The sequence below is a fragment of the Micropterus salmoides genome, unplaced genomic scaffold (genome assembly GCF_014851395.1).
Source record: "Micropterus salmoides isolate LMB-PRFRI ecotype aquatic unplaced genomic scaffold, ASM1485139v1 Ms_hic_scaffold_17, whole genome shotgun sequence".
NCBI lineage: Eukaryota > Metazoa > Chordata > Actinopteri > Centrarchiformes > Centrarchidae > Micropterus > Micropterus salmoides.
The window spans coordinates 4,207,793-4,223,397 of NW_024040817.1; the positions used below are offsets into that span (position 1 = coordinate 4,207,793).

The 15,605-nt window shown below is 39.7% G+C and overlaps 1 protein-coding gene across 1 annotated transcript; it reads left to right on the forward strand.

Moving 5' to 3' along the window:
* The first annotated feature begins 5,520 nt into the window (after window positions 1-5,520).
* LOC119907528 (gastrula zinc finger protein XlCGF57.1-like) lies at window positions 5,521-12,312 on the forward strand. Its single transcript, XM_038725295.1, has 2 exons — window positions 5,521-5,983; window positions 8,341-12,312. The coding sequence occupies exons 1-2, from the start codon at window positions 5,791-5,793 to the stop codon at window positions 9,786-9,788; spliced, it is 1,641 nt and encodes a 546-aa protein (XP_038581223.1). The 5' UTR covers window positions 5,521-5,790; the 3' UTR covers window positions 9,789-12,312.
* The last annotated feature ends 3,293 nt before the right edge of the window (window positions 12,313-15,605 follow it).

A 15,605-nucleotide genomic window follows, 5' to 3' on the forward strand; every position in this document is an offset into this window, starting at 1 on the left:
AATATGTCCAAGGGGAAGCAGATACATCCTTCGTGCACTTCCTGTGTACCTGCGTGAAGATGCCTCCAAGTTCTTCAGGACCTGTAATGTAAGTGTACTGGCCTCACTATCAATCCCTTTGCCTAGCTATTCAGTCAGCTTAAAACATATGACATCACTCCAAAAACTATAGGAGAACCAGGCAGGTATTTCAGAAAGCAGGTTATGTGAAAACTCAGAGTGAACCCTGAGATGAGGGAGTTATCCAAAAGAGAATTTTGATTCATTTAGATGAGCTCTTACTTCGGCCGCACAGTGAATATCAGACTACACGTCATTGCTGACGTGCTCTCAGATCAGAACAATTGTCTTTGTTTTAGCTTTTTTTTTTATCAATCACCTTCTAGCAGCCAGAAAAAGATAAATAACTAATAATACTATAATATTTAGAGTTGAATTACCTAACTCAGATCAGCTGTTCTGGAACTGAAAACTCAGGGTAAGTCAACTCAGAGTTCAGGGTTAGGCTTAGAGTTTGTTGAACCTCCTTTCTGGAATAGCCCCCAGGACCTGTTTACGAAGTTTACTTGAGTTTATTATTCTCAAGTAAACTGTTATTCTCAAGTTATTATAAATGAAAAGGTAAGTATAAAGCATTCCACAAAAAGTATGCTAACAGATAGGTGTAAAACTAACATAAGATATAAGCATATGTAAAGAAAATAGTTTAAACATGTAGCTTAGTTGCAGTCTAAGTGCCAGTAATGTTTAGAGATCATTAGCATAATTTGTATTCAGGGGCTGAACTCATTCTTGTATTACTTGTGTTTTATAGTCAGGAGATGGTCCAGACCTCACTGACACTCCAGTGGCTCTCCTGACAGTCGTAACGGATAACACTACTGATGCGGCCCTCTTCAGCCCTGAGAGCATCTGTATTGTCGTGGAGGATGAAATACTTGCGAGTGGTTCCATAAATCTGGATGACTCATTTCTCCTGCTCTTTGGGTACGTCTATGCACTAGACCTACAGTACCCAAAGAATCTCGAGCATTTACATTTACATTAATACAAAAAGTTGTAATGTGTCTTGAGGACAACAAACCACCGAACGGGAGTCTACTGATGCTGAAGAATGATTTGTTCAATGAGTGAATCACTCAGAATGGACTATTTGTTGAGCTGAGTATTGAGGACGTTTGTTGTTTTTGCCTCAGATTTAAGATGAGACTGTTTGCCTCTTCTACCTCAGACTTGATTCATTGATTGTTAATGGATAAATATCAAAACATTGACGTATTGCCCAGCCCATGTTTTTGCACAAGTACTTGTTGGAAATGACTTTTCAATCCATGCACTATACATGTTTAATGTTCTGTTACATAATGACTACCTTGATGTTGTCAGTTTAATGGCAACAGTTGAACTTTATGTGAGTTTAAAAAAAAAACAAAATGAGTTGCATCCTTCAAGGTACAGTAAGTGCCAAAAGGTTGTTTAACAGTATTGAAAGATCACGCTGACTTTTTGGGACTTAAGCTTATTCACCGTATCCCCCAGAGATAAGTCCACACATACCCTTCTCATCTCCGTGCGTGTTGTGCGTGTCTGACGCACACACCGCTAACCTAGCTTAGCACAAAGACTGGAAGCAAATGGCTCCAGCTAGCATACTTCTCCCAATAATTGCAAAATAACACCAAAATTTTTCTGTTTATATGTTGTGATTTTTATAGTCACAGTGTGTACAAATAACAAGGTCATGAGACACAGGCATCTTTTCTAACTCTGGGTGATATGGTGAATAAGCTAAAGTCACAAAAAGTCGGCGTGTTCCTTTAAATGGCTCCACATTCTAATAGTTTATTGCTGTTGATGATGGATAATACTTCTTATCTTATATCATTTTATCATGAATCCCTTGTGAGTTTTTATCATAATGTTTACTGAAAAAATGTGAGATGGAGACCCAAAATACTGAATCTACCCTCTGTAGCAATGACCACTATCAGAATATAGAACTATTAACACTTAATGTACTTTAAAACACTTTTTATTTCCTTTTATTTTAATTCATGACGAGCACTTTGTGACTGATCTCCTTTGATTCTCGTGCCTTTTAAAAGCACATTGTTGAATAAAAAAAGTTGCTAAATTGTCACTGTGGTGTCACTTTCATCTTTTCTGACATTATTAGCTGATTATAATTGTGTAGTTGGCCGACATCAGTATTTTAGTTTAGAATAAACTGAGCGCATATCCCACTTTGAGTAGAAAATTATAGGAAATTTTGTGCATTTCCTACATTATGAGTTTAAGAATATGAAATTTTTTGAGTCTATTTCCCACATTTTATGAGTTTAATAAAATTGAGAATTTTGAGTTTATTTCCAACATTTTATGATTTGAAGATTATTTAAATTTTTGAGTAAATTACTCACAAATTTTAAGTTGAGGAATATCAATATTTATAAGATAACACTGAGATAATTTAAGGCAACAGTAAATATAATTTTTAATTTAAGTAAACTTAAAACTTATAAAATATCACTTAAATATTTTTGTGTAATCTGTTACAAAATAATTTTTGAGTTCTGTGAACTTATTCGGGTTTACAGTGTGTTTATTGCTGCTGTTTGGCTGGTTGTCTTTTACTATTATTATTATTTTATTGTTTGTTTGTTGTTGTTTTTCTCCTCCCCAAGCCCCCCTCTCCGTTCTATTGCAGGTTTCGTTGCTTTCTGCAATTGGTGTTTCCCACAACTTTTCCCTGTTGTCCCCACCTTCCATCCCCCTTCTCTTACAGGTGTTGTCCTTTCTCTGTGCTGTCTGTTTGTGCCCCCCCATCCCCGTGTCTGCCCCCCTGTCTGGCCCGGTGACAAATCAATACATAATTAAATAAATAATAAAACTGACAAAAGAGTATATTAATACTCTCTTGTTAAAGTAAAATCTGTCTGGCACAATATGGTATCCAGGTCATCATACTCTATACCAGGCTGCTGGGCAGGACAGGGTTAAAAATAAATAAACGGTCTATGTTCAGTGGCAAGTTTCCCTGTTAGTGAGGTGAGGTGCCCTAGAAAAGACATAATCAAATATTTACAAGAGTGTACTCAGTTTTGTGAGATACTGTATATTTGTTAAATGTCTGTTTTACTTTAATATAATACACTTCATCACATCTTTTTAAAATTTGAATAGATAAACTAGCTGGTTACAGAAATTAAACTTAATGCAATCTCACTCTGAACTGAAGTTCACATAAGTGTCCAGTTGGTTTTTGGTGTGTAACTACATTTCACTTTTTTACTAAATTTTAATTTATAAAACATAAACTTGTTAATAATACTTAACTTTTTTTATCTTGATTCATCTTTTTTTCACAGGTATGACTGAGGCATTTATCACATGGCCATCTTGGATTGAAGAGGTCATCAAGCAATAAGTATTTGGAAAACAAGAGAGTAACCACTGTTACAATGTTGCTATCAATCAACTGACACTGTCCTCAAATGACTTGGAGGACATAACCATGATATAATAACCCAAAATTAAATTAAAGTAACTCCACAAATGTGGACATAATGCATTAAAGGGTTAATCAATTAATTGCCAACTATTTTGATGATTGAAGTCATTTTTGGTGTAAAAACATTTAATCGTTTCAGCTTCTCTCTGAATGATTGTAATAACTGTGATGTTTGTTAATAACGTTGAGCTTTGGACTGTTGGTCGGACACAACAAGCGTTGTTTCACTTTGGGCTCTGGGTAACTGTGACGGCAGAATCTTTACAAATCAAACAATCAATTGATTCATGGAGAAAATAATCAGCACTTTGAGCCAGGATGAAAAAAATGCCAGTTCAATCTGACACTGAACAATAAGGTGCTTCAAGCGTAGCTGTTGCCATCTTGTGGTGCTTTTATGTTTTCAACAAAATACCGTTTGGCTGAAATATAACACACAGATACTCCCACAGTGACTGTTAACAGGGCGATAACACACACATTTATTCCAAATATTGTCTTTTTCTTTAATCTAGTTATCTAACTGTTACTTTCATGAACAGGTTGGACATAAACTCGGAACTAAGACAGAGAGTTGTAGTAGAATAAAAAGTATGTTACAGCAAACCAGAGAGGTAATGGGATGAATGAATGATGGCGCTGTAGGTGCGTGGCTGAAGGCGATGGAGGTTAGTGGAGCTGTTAGACTGGCCAGGAGCAAACAGGAGGCAGGCAGGTGATGATCCTGAAGCACAGGAGACACAGGTTAGCAGGCAGGTAAAGCACAAAGCAAGGCATAACCAAGCAAACTCACAAGAAACTTTGCCACCTCACTAAATCCATTCTGCGGTCAAGGCATTTGGTGGTTTTGCAGATCAAGTTGACCTAAAAGCATTGGCTCTGAAACAAGTTTCAATGAAAAATAAAACTTATTTCATTTTATTTTGATATTTTTTGCATTCAGAATGTGTTTTTAAGATGTATTTAGTTTAATGGGTGGAACTAAATTTCTGCTAAAATGTTTCTACAAAACTGGTAAATTACCTGTAAAGTAATCACATTTCACAGACACAATCTTTCACCAACTGATTACTACTTTTAAATGATAAATGTAAAAATAAATCACTATATCATGGGAAATTAGTTGACAATGGTTAGTATTGTATTGGTTAAACAATGCTGATGGGCAGTTACTAACATAATGAATTCAGGTTACCAGTTACACCAAAAGAATTTGCACTGGTTTTTGATGCTTTACCAAGGAACGTGCTGCATCGTATCAGAGGTTCGTTAGTTGAGGTTTCACTGATCAGTTCTTTAATAGTCATATATTCCTTGGAGAAGTTGACTTTACCGAGAATAAATGTTCAAACAAATACATTAGGAATTATATACAAGCTGGAACTCTGTCCCCCGGGAAGATTCTTTTGAGCTTCGCTTTATGGAGAAATTATTTGTCAAAAAAGACGTTTAGAAGAGAGATTAAGAATTGATATTGAATTTACATTCTCTGTGAAGTGAAGAAGAAACAATCCATCAAATATTTTATCGTCTGTATGTTGCAGGATGGTCAACACTGTATAAGAAGGGAAACTGGGCAAACAATTCAATTGCAGGATAAAGACATTTTTATATGTTTTGAAGGTACAGAGGTGAAAATAAGATCTTCTTGTCTTTAGTTTTATTATTGGGAAAATGCCACATTCACAAGAGATGAACAGACTCCAAACCAAACCAAAAAGATCTGCATCAATATGGCACTACAATAAAAAACCTAAGAATAAGAAGGCAGTTAAAACCTCTTTTGTGTTTGATTATTTTCTGATGGACCGATGATACAGAAGTTTAATTTTTCCTTGTTTAGTTTATTTATTTACTTGTATATGTTGACTACCTCTGGGATGAACAGTGTTGTGTTGTCTAAAATAAAGAGAGTGCTGCTCTTTCTGCTTCTTAGTTCATCAGATAGGACTTTGTTCTTTCTACACAAACTTTTATTTTGAAGGTGTGGGAAGACGTGGTACCGGAAGCGCTTTTCCTTCCTTTGTCAGCACGCCAACGTGTTCGTGTGTTCCCGGAGTGAACTAGAGCCTGTATGTTTGGATAAACCTTCTTTTATACAGTCAGTGGGATAAACGTGTTAAAGTGGAAACTTTGGTTTCGCCTCAGACTCATCTCCTGTTAGCCACGAATGCTAACTGAAGTTAGCTTAGCTTGCTAGCTGGAAATAGACGGAACTCGGCCACACAGCGCTGGTTGGAGGAACTCTGAGTCCAAACTGTGTTTTTCATTTGTTTAAAATGTCTAAAGTCCAGATGCTGAGAGGTTTTATCAACCAGCGACTAACTGCGGCTGCTGAAGAGATATTTGGGCTGTTTGAAAGAACGATATCAGAGTACGAGGAGGAACTCTGTCGTTCCAAAGAGGAGAACCAGAGACACAGGAAACTACTGGACGCTGTTTTCCAGCCTGAAGTCCGGTTACACAGAGCAGGTTTGTCCTCTTTACTGCTTATTCTCACTGCAGACTGCTGCAAACCTGCTGCCACTGAAAGATTTTTGTGCCCATAATCTGAGTTTTACAGTAACGACAATAGATAAACTGACATGTTTAAACAGCTCAATGCTAACTTCTCCTCCAAGAAGTAACATGTGCTCATAGATGAGACAAATAGGAGCAAAGAGAAAAATGTTCAACACAGAGTTTATTAACAGTTAATTATATATATATTTATACTGTAGGCTGTGTGTTTCTTCTTCTTGCGTGCAGTTATGATGAAAACCAGTGGAGGACTATGGAAGTGAAAACCCTGGTATCTGGTCACTCAGCATGGACCTTAAAATATTAGCAAAGCTTTTTAAATCATTGAAACAGACTTTTGTATAAGTGTGACAAATTGTAAACAGCTTTTAAAGAGGTGGTATTATTCTTTTTGGCTTTCTCCCTGTCCTTTTATTGAGTTATATCTCTTGTTTGTGCATGTAACAGGTTTGCAAAGTGAAAAAAGTCCAGCCCAAAGGGAGTTCCCATCTCCCACAGAAAACTCTGCTCTGAACCGCTTGAAAACAGCTTGTTTGTAGTCCAGCCCTTCACTCCCTTTACTTGTGATGTCACAATGAAACGTGTCATAAGGCTTGCCAAGCGGCTAGCGGGGTCAGACACACCCTCAAACCAAGCTAGTCTGAGCGGAGGCCCTTTGGCTCGACTCGCCTTTGTTTGGTTTTCCATTGTAGAAATGTTGCACCTGTACCTGCTTCCAGGTACTTTTTTTCCGCATCACATCCGTCAAGGTTCCAAGCAAGCTGAGGGACACTAAAATGTAACGTGAAAACACGACAGACTGCTGATTGGTCAGAGAGAATATTCACTATTCATGCATCATCAGCTGTGTAGATTTTGAATATTGACAGTTTGATGGTGGAACAAAAATGAATATTTTCGGAGTTGAGGAGCTCCGCTAGTGGCTTTGGGGGAAGCCTGCGCCAACCTGCGGGAGGAGCGTGTGAGGCCGGCCAGCCGCCCGCTCACAGAGCCCTCTGCTCCCGCCGTCACACAGACCGCTGCAGCAACAACAGCAGAGGAAAACACAGCTGGAAGGTTTTCATACCGCTTATCTGTCTTTACATTCTGAGGAATGTTGAAACGTTTTAACTTAAAAAAGAGAAAGCTGTGTGGATCGCTGGTGTGTGTGTCGCATTGAACATTACGTCGCGGTGGTTGTGTGTGGTGTCGCTATGACGACAAGCTACGTACTATCTCTGGGTACTATCTGCAATGGAAAATGGAGCAGGGCCGAGTAGAGTCGAGTCTATCGATTTACGCCATGGTAGCATTTTTTGGCAATGCAGCATAGATCGTCAGAACACCGGCAACAGTTCAACGTTTAGTCTTAAAAGACGATGCAACTCTGGAAATTCACAATCACAACCTGTAAGTATACTTTATTGGTTGTGAATTATATTTAAAATAAACACGGCAATGTAACTTCACAAACTGTTCAAGTGCAGAGTTGTTGTAAACTTTGGCTAACTAAGTTATAAAGTTATAACTATAATGCTAATGTTACACCTGATGCGAAAGCTACTGAAGTTAAACGTTCAAATTGTTTGGCCAATTTTTATGTAAAATTGAGTTGAAATATGGTGATTTTTGTAGTGGTTTATGGTAAGATGTGGAACAATGATGTTGTGTGGTTGTGGACTTGTCACCTGCTAAGTTACGGTCGCAGTCTGAGGCAGCTTTGATTTGGATCACACTACCCTGTTTCTTACGACCCTCCCTTCTCTGCCTCTGATTGGCTAGTAGTCCTTACCTGGGAATGCGCATGTGCAACTCCCAACAAAGATTTTGTACAAGTAAGATGCGTCACTCTGTAACTCAAGAGCGAAGCGTACAACACAGGGTGAAAAGAGGAGCTGCAGCAATGTGCAGTATGAGAAAAATATGGTGTTTTTTGAAAATTAAACCATGTAAACCTGTTCTGCTACAACCCCTAATTTAAGATTTTGAACCTAAAAATTAGCAGATTACCACCTCTTTAAAACATCAGTAAACTCAGGTGTGATTGGTGCATTGCGGCTTGTGGAATGTGGGACTTGGAGTTTTTCAACCAGGGATGGATACACGATACACCAACACAACCCACGCCTTAAGTACACAAGATTACCAAACAATATTTAACTTCAGTAAAAAAGAACAAGGACAGCGTGTTCCTCTCAGGAGGAGACGGCTAGAAGCAGCACATACTGGCACAATGGCATGTATCATCTTTATTCTTTCAACTTAAATGTATTGTCTCCAGGTAAAACACAGACATGAACATAGAACATGTTTATCATTATTCTCCACAGACGTCCAGCAGCTGCTGGTGAGTAAAGAAGAGGTTCTCCCTGAGCAGCAGCAGTGGAGCCCCAGGCTGGACCAGGAGGACCCACCAGAGCTGCCACACATTAAAGAAGAACAGGAGGAGCGCTGGACCAGTCAGGAGGGAGAGCAGCTTCCAGAGGTGGAGGAGGCTGATATCACCAAGTTCCCATTCACTCCTTTCCCTGTGAAGACTGAAGAAGATGATGAAGAGAATCCTCAGTCCTCACAGCTTCATCAAAGCCAAACTGAAGAGAACAGTGATGCAGATCATTTGAAAACAGAAACTGATGGAAAGGACTATAGAGCACCAGAACCATCCAGGAACGTTAACCCAGATAGTCCTTTACAACTAGATACTCATGACCATACTTCACTCTGCTCTGAACCTGAGACTGATTACAGTTGGGATTGGGAGGATACCAGGAAACCTCAGCCAGGTTTAAACCCTCTGCAAAACAATGAAGTACCTGTAAGTGATCAGGAATGTAACACTGGAGAAATATCAGTTAGCTCCTCTGAATATGCTGCAAGATTTGGCCACAAGGGACATCTGCAGAACCACAATGGAACCAAAACAGGTGTGAAACCATTTAGTTGCCCAGTTTGTGGTAAAAGATTTGCACAACAGGGAACTCTGAGACAACACTCTATAGTCCACACAGGGGAGAAACCATTTAGCTGCTCAGTTTGTGGTAAAAGATTCACACAACAGGGAACTCTGACACGACACTCTGTAGTCCACACAGGGGAGAAACCATTTAGCTGCTCAATTTGTGGTAAAAGATTCAAAGACAAGGGAACTCTGATACGACACTCTACAGTCCACACAGGGGAGAAACCATTTAGCTGCTCAGTTTGTGGCAAAAGATTAACACAAAAGGGACATTTGAGACGACACTCTATAGTCCACACAGGAGAGAAACCATTTAGCTGCTCAGTTTGTGGTAAAAGATTCAAAGACAAGGGAACTCTGATACGACACTCTGTAGTCCACACAGGGGAGAAACCATTTAGCTGCTCAGTTTGTGGTAAAAGATTCACTCAAAAGGGAACTCTGAGACTACACTCCAAAGTCCACACAGGGGAGAAACCATTTAGCTGCCCAGTTTGCGGTAAAAGATTTGCACAAAATGGAAATCTGAGACTACACTCTAAAGTCCACACAGGGGAGAAACCATTTAGCTGCTCAGTTTGTGGTAAAAGATTCGCACTAAAGGGAAATCTGAGACTACACTCTATAGTCCACACAGGGGAGAAACCATTTAGCTGCTCAGTTTGTGGTAAAAGATTCACACAAAAGGGAACTCTAAGACTACACTCTGTAGTCCACACAGGGGAGAAACCATTTAGCTGCTCAGTTTGTGGTAAAAGATTCGCACTAAAGGGAAATCTGAGACTACACGCCATACTTCACACGGGAGAAACCATTTAGTTCCAGTATTTGTAAAATATTCACTCAGCTCCACAGTGTCAAAAGATACGCAAACGGCAAAAAATGAAGCTGCTTCTTGAACGTTGATCAGCTAAAAGCTGTGTTCAGCCACATGTTTTCTTTAAAAAGTCTAAAATTTCAATGTCAAAATTTAGGGCTGCACGATTAATCTAATTGCAATCGCGATGTCGTCATGTGCGATTACATAACTGCAAAAAGGTGTGCGATTTTAAGCAGAAAAAGTTATGCCGAGTTTTGCATGCCTGTCGAGAATTGCATGCAAAACTTGGCCACTGTTTTTAAATGCTATAATATCCTTTGTGGGGTTCATCATTGAGAATCAGCTAAAATATGTGGTTGATCAATGAGCACAGCAAAGTGTCTGAAAAGGACTTTAAGAGGTGGATGCAGAATTCGGCAGAATATTATGTTGAACAATATGATTATTGACAAGTTAATAGTTATTAAATTAGAGACTAATATAGATCATTTTGCTTGCAGAAGGATTAAATAAATCAAAACAACCCACAGAAATGAAACAGCTGTAACTGGATTTAATATTCAACTACTGTATTTTTGTTTTGTTTGTTTTGTATTTCTGTATTTCGGACTATAAGGCGCACTTAATAGCCTTTATTTTTTTCAAAAAAACGACTTATAATCCGGAGCGCCCTATATATGGACTAGTTGTGCTTAATGACTGCGAAGCGATTTTGTGTGGTACACGGTGCTAGTCATGAGCGTCGCGGAGCAATACATACAGTAGGCCTACTGTGCTTCACCATAATATTACAGTGTGACCCCAAAATGGCACCTGTCAAGAGACATGCTTACAACGCAGACTTTAAACTCAAGGCTATCACTCACGCAGTAGAACACGGGAATAGAGCAGCAGCGAGAGAATTCAACATTAATGAATCAATGGTACGGAAGTGGAGGAAGCAAGAAGATGACCTGCGCCAAGTAAAGAAGACCACACAGAATTTCCGCGGGAACAACGCGAGATGGCCACAGTTAGAGGACAAAATTGAACAGTGGGTTATGGAACAGAGAGCAGCAGGTAGAAGCGTCTCTACAGTCTTGATTCGAATGAAGGCAACAGCGTTAGCACGGGACATTAATATCAATGACTTTGATATTAGAGGCGGGCCTTCTTGATGCTTTCGTTTTATGAAAAGACGTAATCTCTCCATCCGCACACGAACTACCGTCTCGCAGCAACTGCCAAAAGATTACGAAGAAAAGCTGGCCACTTTCCGCGCATACTGCAAAAACAAGATCACTGAAAAGAAGATCTAGCCAGAGCACATCACCAACATGGACGAGGTTCCGCTCACCTTTGACATCCCCGTGAACCGCACTGTGGAGAAAACAGGGACCAGAACGGTGTCTATACGCACCACAGGGAACGAGAAGTCATCCTTCACTGTAGTTCTCGGTTGCCAGGCTAATGGCAAGTTGGTAAGTTTCCAGCTGGCGTCATTATCAAAGCTAACCCGAAGGGCTGGATGGACGAGGAAAAGATGAGTGAGTGGCTGAGAGAAATTTACGTCAAGAGACCGGGTGGCTTTTTCCACAAATCTTCGTCCCTATTGATCTGCGACTCCATCTGCGCCCATCTCACCGATGCTGTCAAAAACCAAGTGAAGCAAACTAATTCAGATCTTGCCATCATTCCGGGTGGATTAACTAAAGAACTCCAGCCGCTAGATATTGGTGTCAACAGGGCGTTCAAAGTTAAACTGCGAGCTGCGTGGGAGCAGTGGATGGCGAACACACATTCACCAAGACAGGGAGACAGCGTCAGGCGACTTACGCCACTATCTGCCAATGGATCGTGGATGCCTGGGCTAAGGTATCAGACTTATCTGTGGTCCGAGATTTCACAAAGGCCGGAATCATCACTGAACTGCCAGCTAACAGCAACGACACTGACTCGGATAATGACGAGAGGGCATGCTGGACGCCGTGATTGCCCAACTGTTTAACTCGGACACTGAAGATGAAGAATTTGAGGGGTTTGTGGACGAGGAATGAGCTGAAAAAGTGTGTATTGTGTTGTATTTTACGTGTTATAACTGAACAATTTTGAGAGGTATTGTGATACGCTAACGTTTGATTTAACGTGTGCGTGTGCATGTGTTGAACACATCGCTGTATCTGCATGAACTGGTGACAGTAAATTGTCCGTACGTGTGAATGGTTGTTCGTCTCTATGTGCTCTGTGATGAACTGGTGACTTTCTCACGGTGTACCTGCATCTGTTTTTTAATAAAGTTTGACTGACTTATCTGATTGTTTTGTTTCGCTTAATGCGCCTTATAGTCCGGTGCGCTTTATATATGAAAAAAGTTCGAAAACAGACCATTCGTTAACAGTGCGCCTTATAATCCAGTGCGCCCTATAGTGCGGAAAATACGGTAGTGGTAAAATAGTATTAATAGTAATTATAATGAATATATTAACATTATACTAACAGTATACTGTTAACATAACATTATACATTTTTTTTTTTTAAAGGGGACCTTTTTTATATTTTCTGTCATTTCTATAATGTTACAATGTCAGATGTTCATGTTAAACACGGCCAAAGCTTCAAATAATGAGGTCAAAGTATTAGATTAGATTAGTAGAAATCCCATTGAGCCAAAACCTCAGATATCTCCCTGTTCTGATTGCTCTGGTTTAAACTGCTTTTTCTACTAACGGCTCGGTATGATGTCATTCTGAGACAGAATTCCACATATGGTCATTTGATCGTGGCAGAGAATGCTGGCCACTCCCACAAAGGAACATGCAGCCCTATTCCTGAAGCAACCTGGTAAACACATAAGACAACGGCCAATCAGAAGACAGTGAGATTTGGAGGGGGGGCCTTAAAGAGACAGCAGCATCTACAGCTTGTTTCAGACAGAGGCTGAAATGAAGGCCTGCATGAAGAGCCAGTATAAGATGAACTTTGAATCATGCAAAGCTGCCATAGAGGAGTCACAGAACTACAATATAGGGCTGGAAATGCAGTATAATAGGTCTCCTTTAATGTTATAATATTATGCTAATACAGTCATGTATACTAGTTCCTCCTCCAGGTTGTGGATAGAGCCTGTGCAGTGGACAGATGTAGATTTAGATCCAGTGTGCCAGTATTTGCTCCTTTTAGTCGTCTCCTCTGTAGAGCATCATGCACCCCTTGTTCTGTTTTACATCTGTTTTACTAAAGTTATTGTTATACATATTGTTTATTGTTCAAGTAGAGAAAAGTAGACTCATTTTCATTCATTTGTTCCATTATAATCGAATCGCAATATTGTCCACAATAATCACAGACTTTTTCTCCAAATCGTGCAGCCCTATACAAATTTAAGGCCCTAAAAAGTCTTAAATTTGGTGAAGTTTGTGTTCTAGTTCTTAAATAATTTTAAACGGGCCTTAAGTTTTCAATGTCCATGTAACGCTAATGCTCATTGAAATGCTCCCGCAGCGCTTTAGAATGTGTTTTTCCTCCCGTGGTGTTGTAGTTCTTTCTTTCGCTAGTCCAATTATAATTTGCTGTGTTACGACTACAAAGACCAAGATGCAGCTGTCGTGTTATTGCCGCGAGTCTCTTTCGGATTGTACCGCACATATAAAACGGTTTTATTCTCCAGCTGTGCGAAAGTGCAACCTTAGCAACTCTTGCCTGAAAGAATCAGAGCTTAGGGGCTGGTTTAAACCAGTCGCTATCAGCGTTTTTGAAGCCTACTGTCGCTGCTTAATGAATGAGTGTCGCTCCTAAACTTTCACGCGATCATTAATGATTTCAGTAAGTTATGGTAACACTGAGCGCATGGCTGTGTCCCTCTCCTCATTCAAAGTTTGCGGAGGATAAGATTAACATTAAGTTGTCGGGTTACAGCTCAGTCCTGTACTGCACATCTTGCATCTCTTCTTCCTGCACTCACTCACAGAACTCGTCATTTTTCTGGATATTTCCACCTGTGATCCTTTTTCACGGCAGCAGGCCAGCTTCTTAATTACGTAGTTTATCAATGTCAACGTCCATCCCGGTGTTTCATTGTTGACATCATCCAGTGCCAGATTTGTAAACATCACCCAACCCTTATTTGAATAAATTTATTTACTCTGCACGTCTGTATGTTTCTTTTTTTGACGTTGTGATATAGGTCTTAAATTTCATAAAGTGGTCTTAAAAAGGTCTTAAAAAGTTTTAAATTTGAACCCTGCAGAAACCCTGTCTATGGTGCTACTTTATATTTACACAGAGCAGACAAAGAAAACTAAGGAAGTTGAACTACCTGGTATGTTTTGAAAATATGTGTCTTTTAATCGTTTCCAGATATCGGTTGTACTTTACAATGATACGAGTTAGCATAGCCCCGATCGACCTGAACTTAAGAAAATAAGCATTTTAAACGTTTGCTGGTCGTGTTGCGGACAGACCTGACAAAGAATGAATTCAGACATTTTACTAATCAGCACTACGATGTTGATATTTTGGAATCCTTTCGACCTGTTTATTGCAATTTCTATGTGAACACAAAATAACACATCACACAGCCATTAATGTCTAAACTGCTGGCAACAAAAGTGAAATTTTTAAAGAAGCTGACGGTAAAGGTGATGGACTGGCCAAGCATGTCTCCAGACCTGAACCCTACTGAGCATCTGTGGGGCGTCCTCAAAAAGAAAGGTGGAGGAGTGCAAGGTCTCTAACATCCACCAGCTCCGTGATGTCATCATGGAGGAGTGGAAGAGGACTCCAGTGGCAACCTGTGAAGCTCTGCTGAACTCCAGGCCCAAGAGGGTTAAGGCAGTGCTGGAAAATAATGGTGACCACACAAAATATTGACACTTTGGGTCCAATTTGTACATTTTCACTTACGGGTGTCCTCACTTTTGTTGCCAGCAGTTTAGACATATAATGGCTGTGTGATGTGTTATTTTGAGGGGACAGCAAATTTACACTGTTATACAAGCTGAACACTCACTACTTTACATTGTAGTGTCATTTCTTCAGTGTTGTCACATGAAAAGATAGAATCAAATATTTACAAAATGTGAGGGTCGTATTCACTTTTGTGAGATACTGTATGAGTTTGTAAAAGTACAAATATCACACTGAAAATACTCCACTGCAAGTAAAAGTCCTGCATTGAAAATCTTACTCAGGTCAAAGTAAGTATTATCATCTGGAGACCGACTAAAGGCTTATGTTGTACAAGGAAAAGAGATTTTGTGATACACATGAGAACCCACACAGGTGAGAAACAGGATATTTTCACCAGTGTAGAAAAAGTTGCATAGACGCATGAATCCAATCTGAGGAGAGTCCTTATATCTGCTCAGTTTGTAGTAAAGGTTTTTGACAACACGTTTTGACCCTACGGGAGATTCAGCTGCAGTGTGAGAAGTATACTGAACTTTGATTCCTCCAAAATCACATATTACATATAGATATTTTGCTATCATATAATTTGTTATAAATGTTAGTTTGCTGTCCATGTAGAGTAAACTAGATGTCTGTGTGTTGTTTATGTGCTCTGATAATTATAATCCAACACATCTCTGTAGCGTCAGAAGTAAGAAGAACAACTTAACTCGTAAAATGGGACCACCAGAGGAGCACCTGAATGCACCGTGAGCCTCTTGCAATTTGCGACTCTCACCACTAGATGCAACTAAAACACACACTGAACCTGTAATGTACCGTACAGTACAATACACCAAACAACCAAAAAATTATTCTGCCCCAGCATCCCGTCTTTGGTCTGGGACAGGCCAGAGAAACTCGTCCTCTTCCTCCTCTCCCTACCGCAC

What these genes read in the sequence shown, in the direction of transcription:
- LOC119907528 (XM_038725295.1), top strand. Translation starts at nt 5,791, where the DNA reads ATGTCTAAAGTCCAGATGCTGAGAGGTTTTATCAACCAGCGACTAACT. An exon ending in AGTCCGGTTACACAGAGCAG is followed by an intron (nt 5,984 to 8,340) that starts GTTTGTCCTCTT and finishes TATTCTCCACAG; the next exon opens with ACGTCCAGCAGCTGCTGGTG.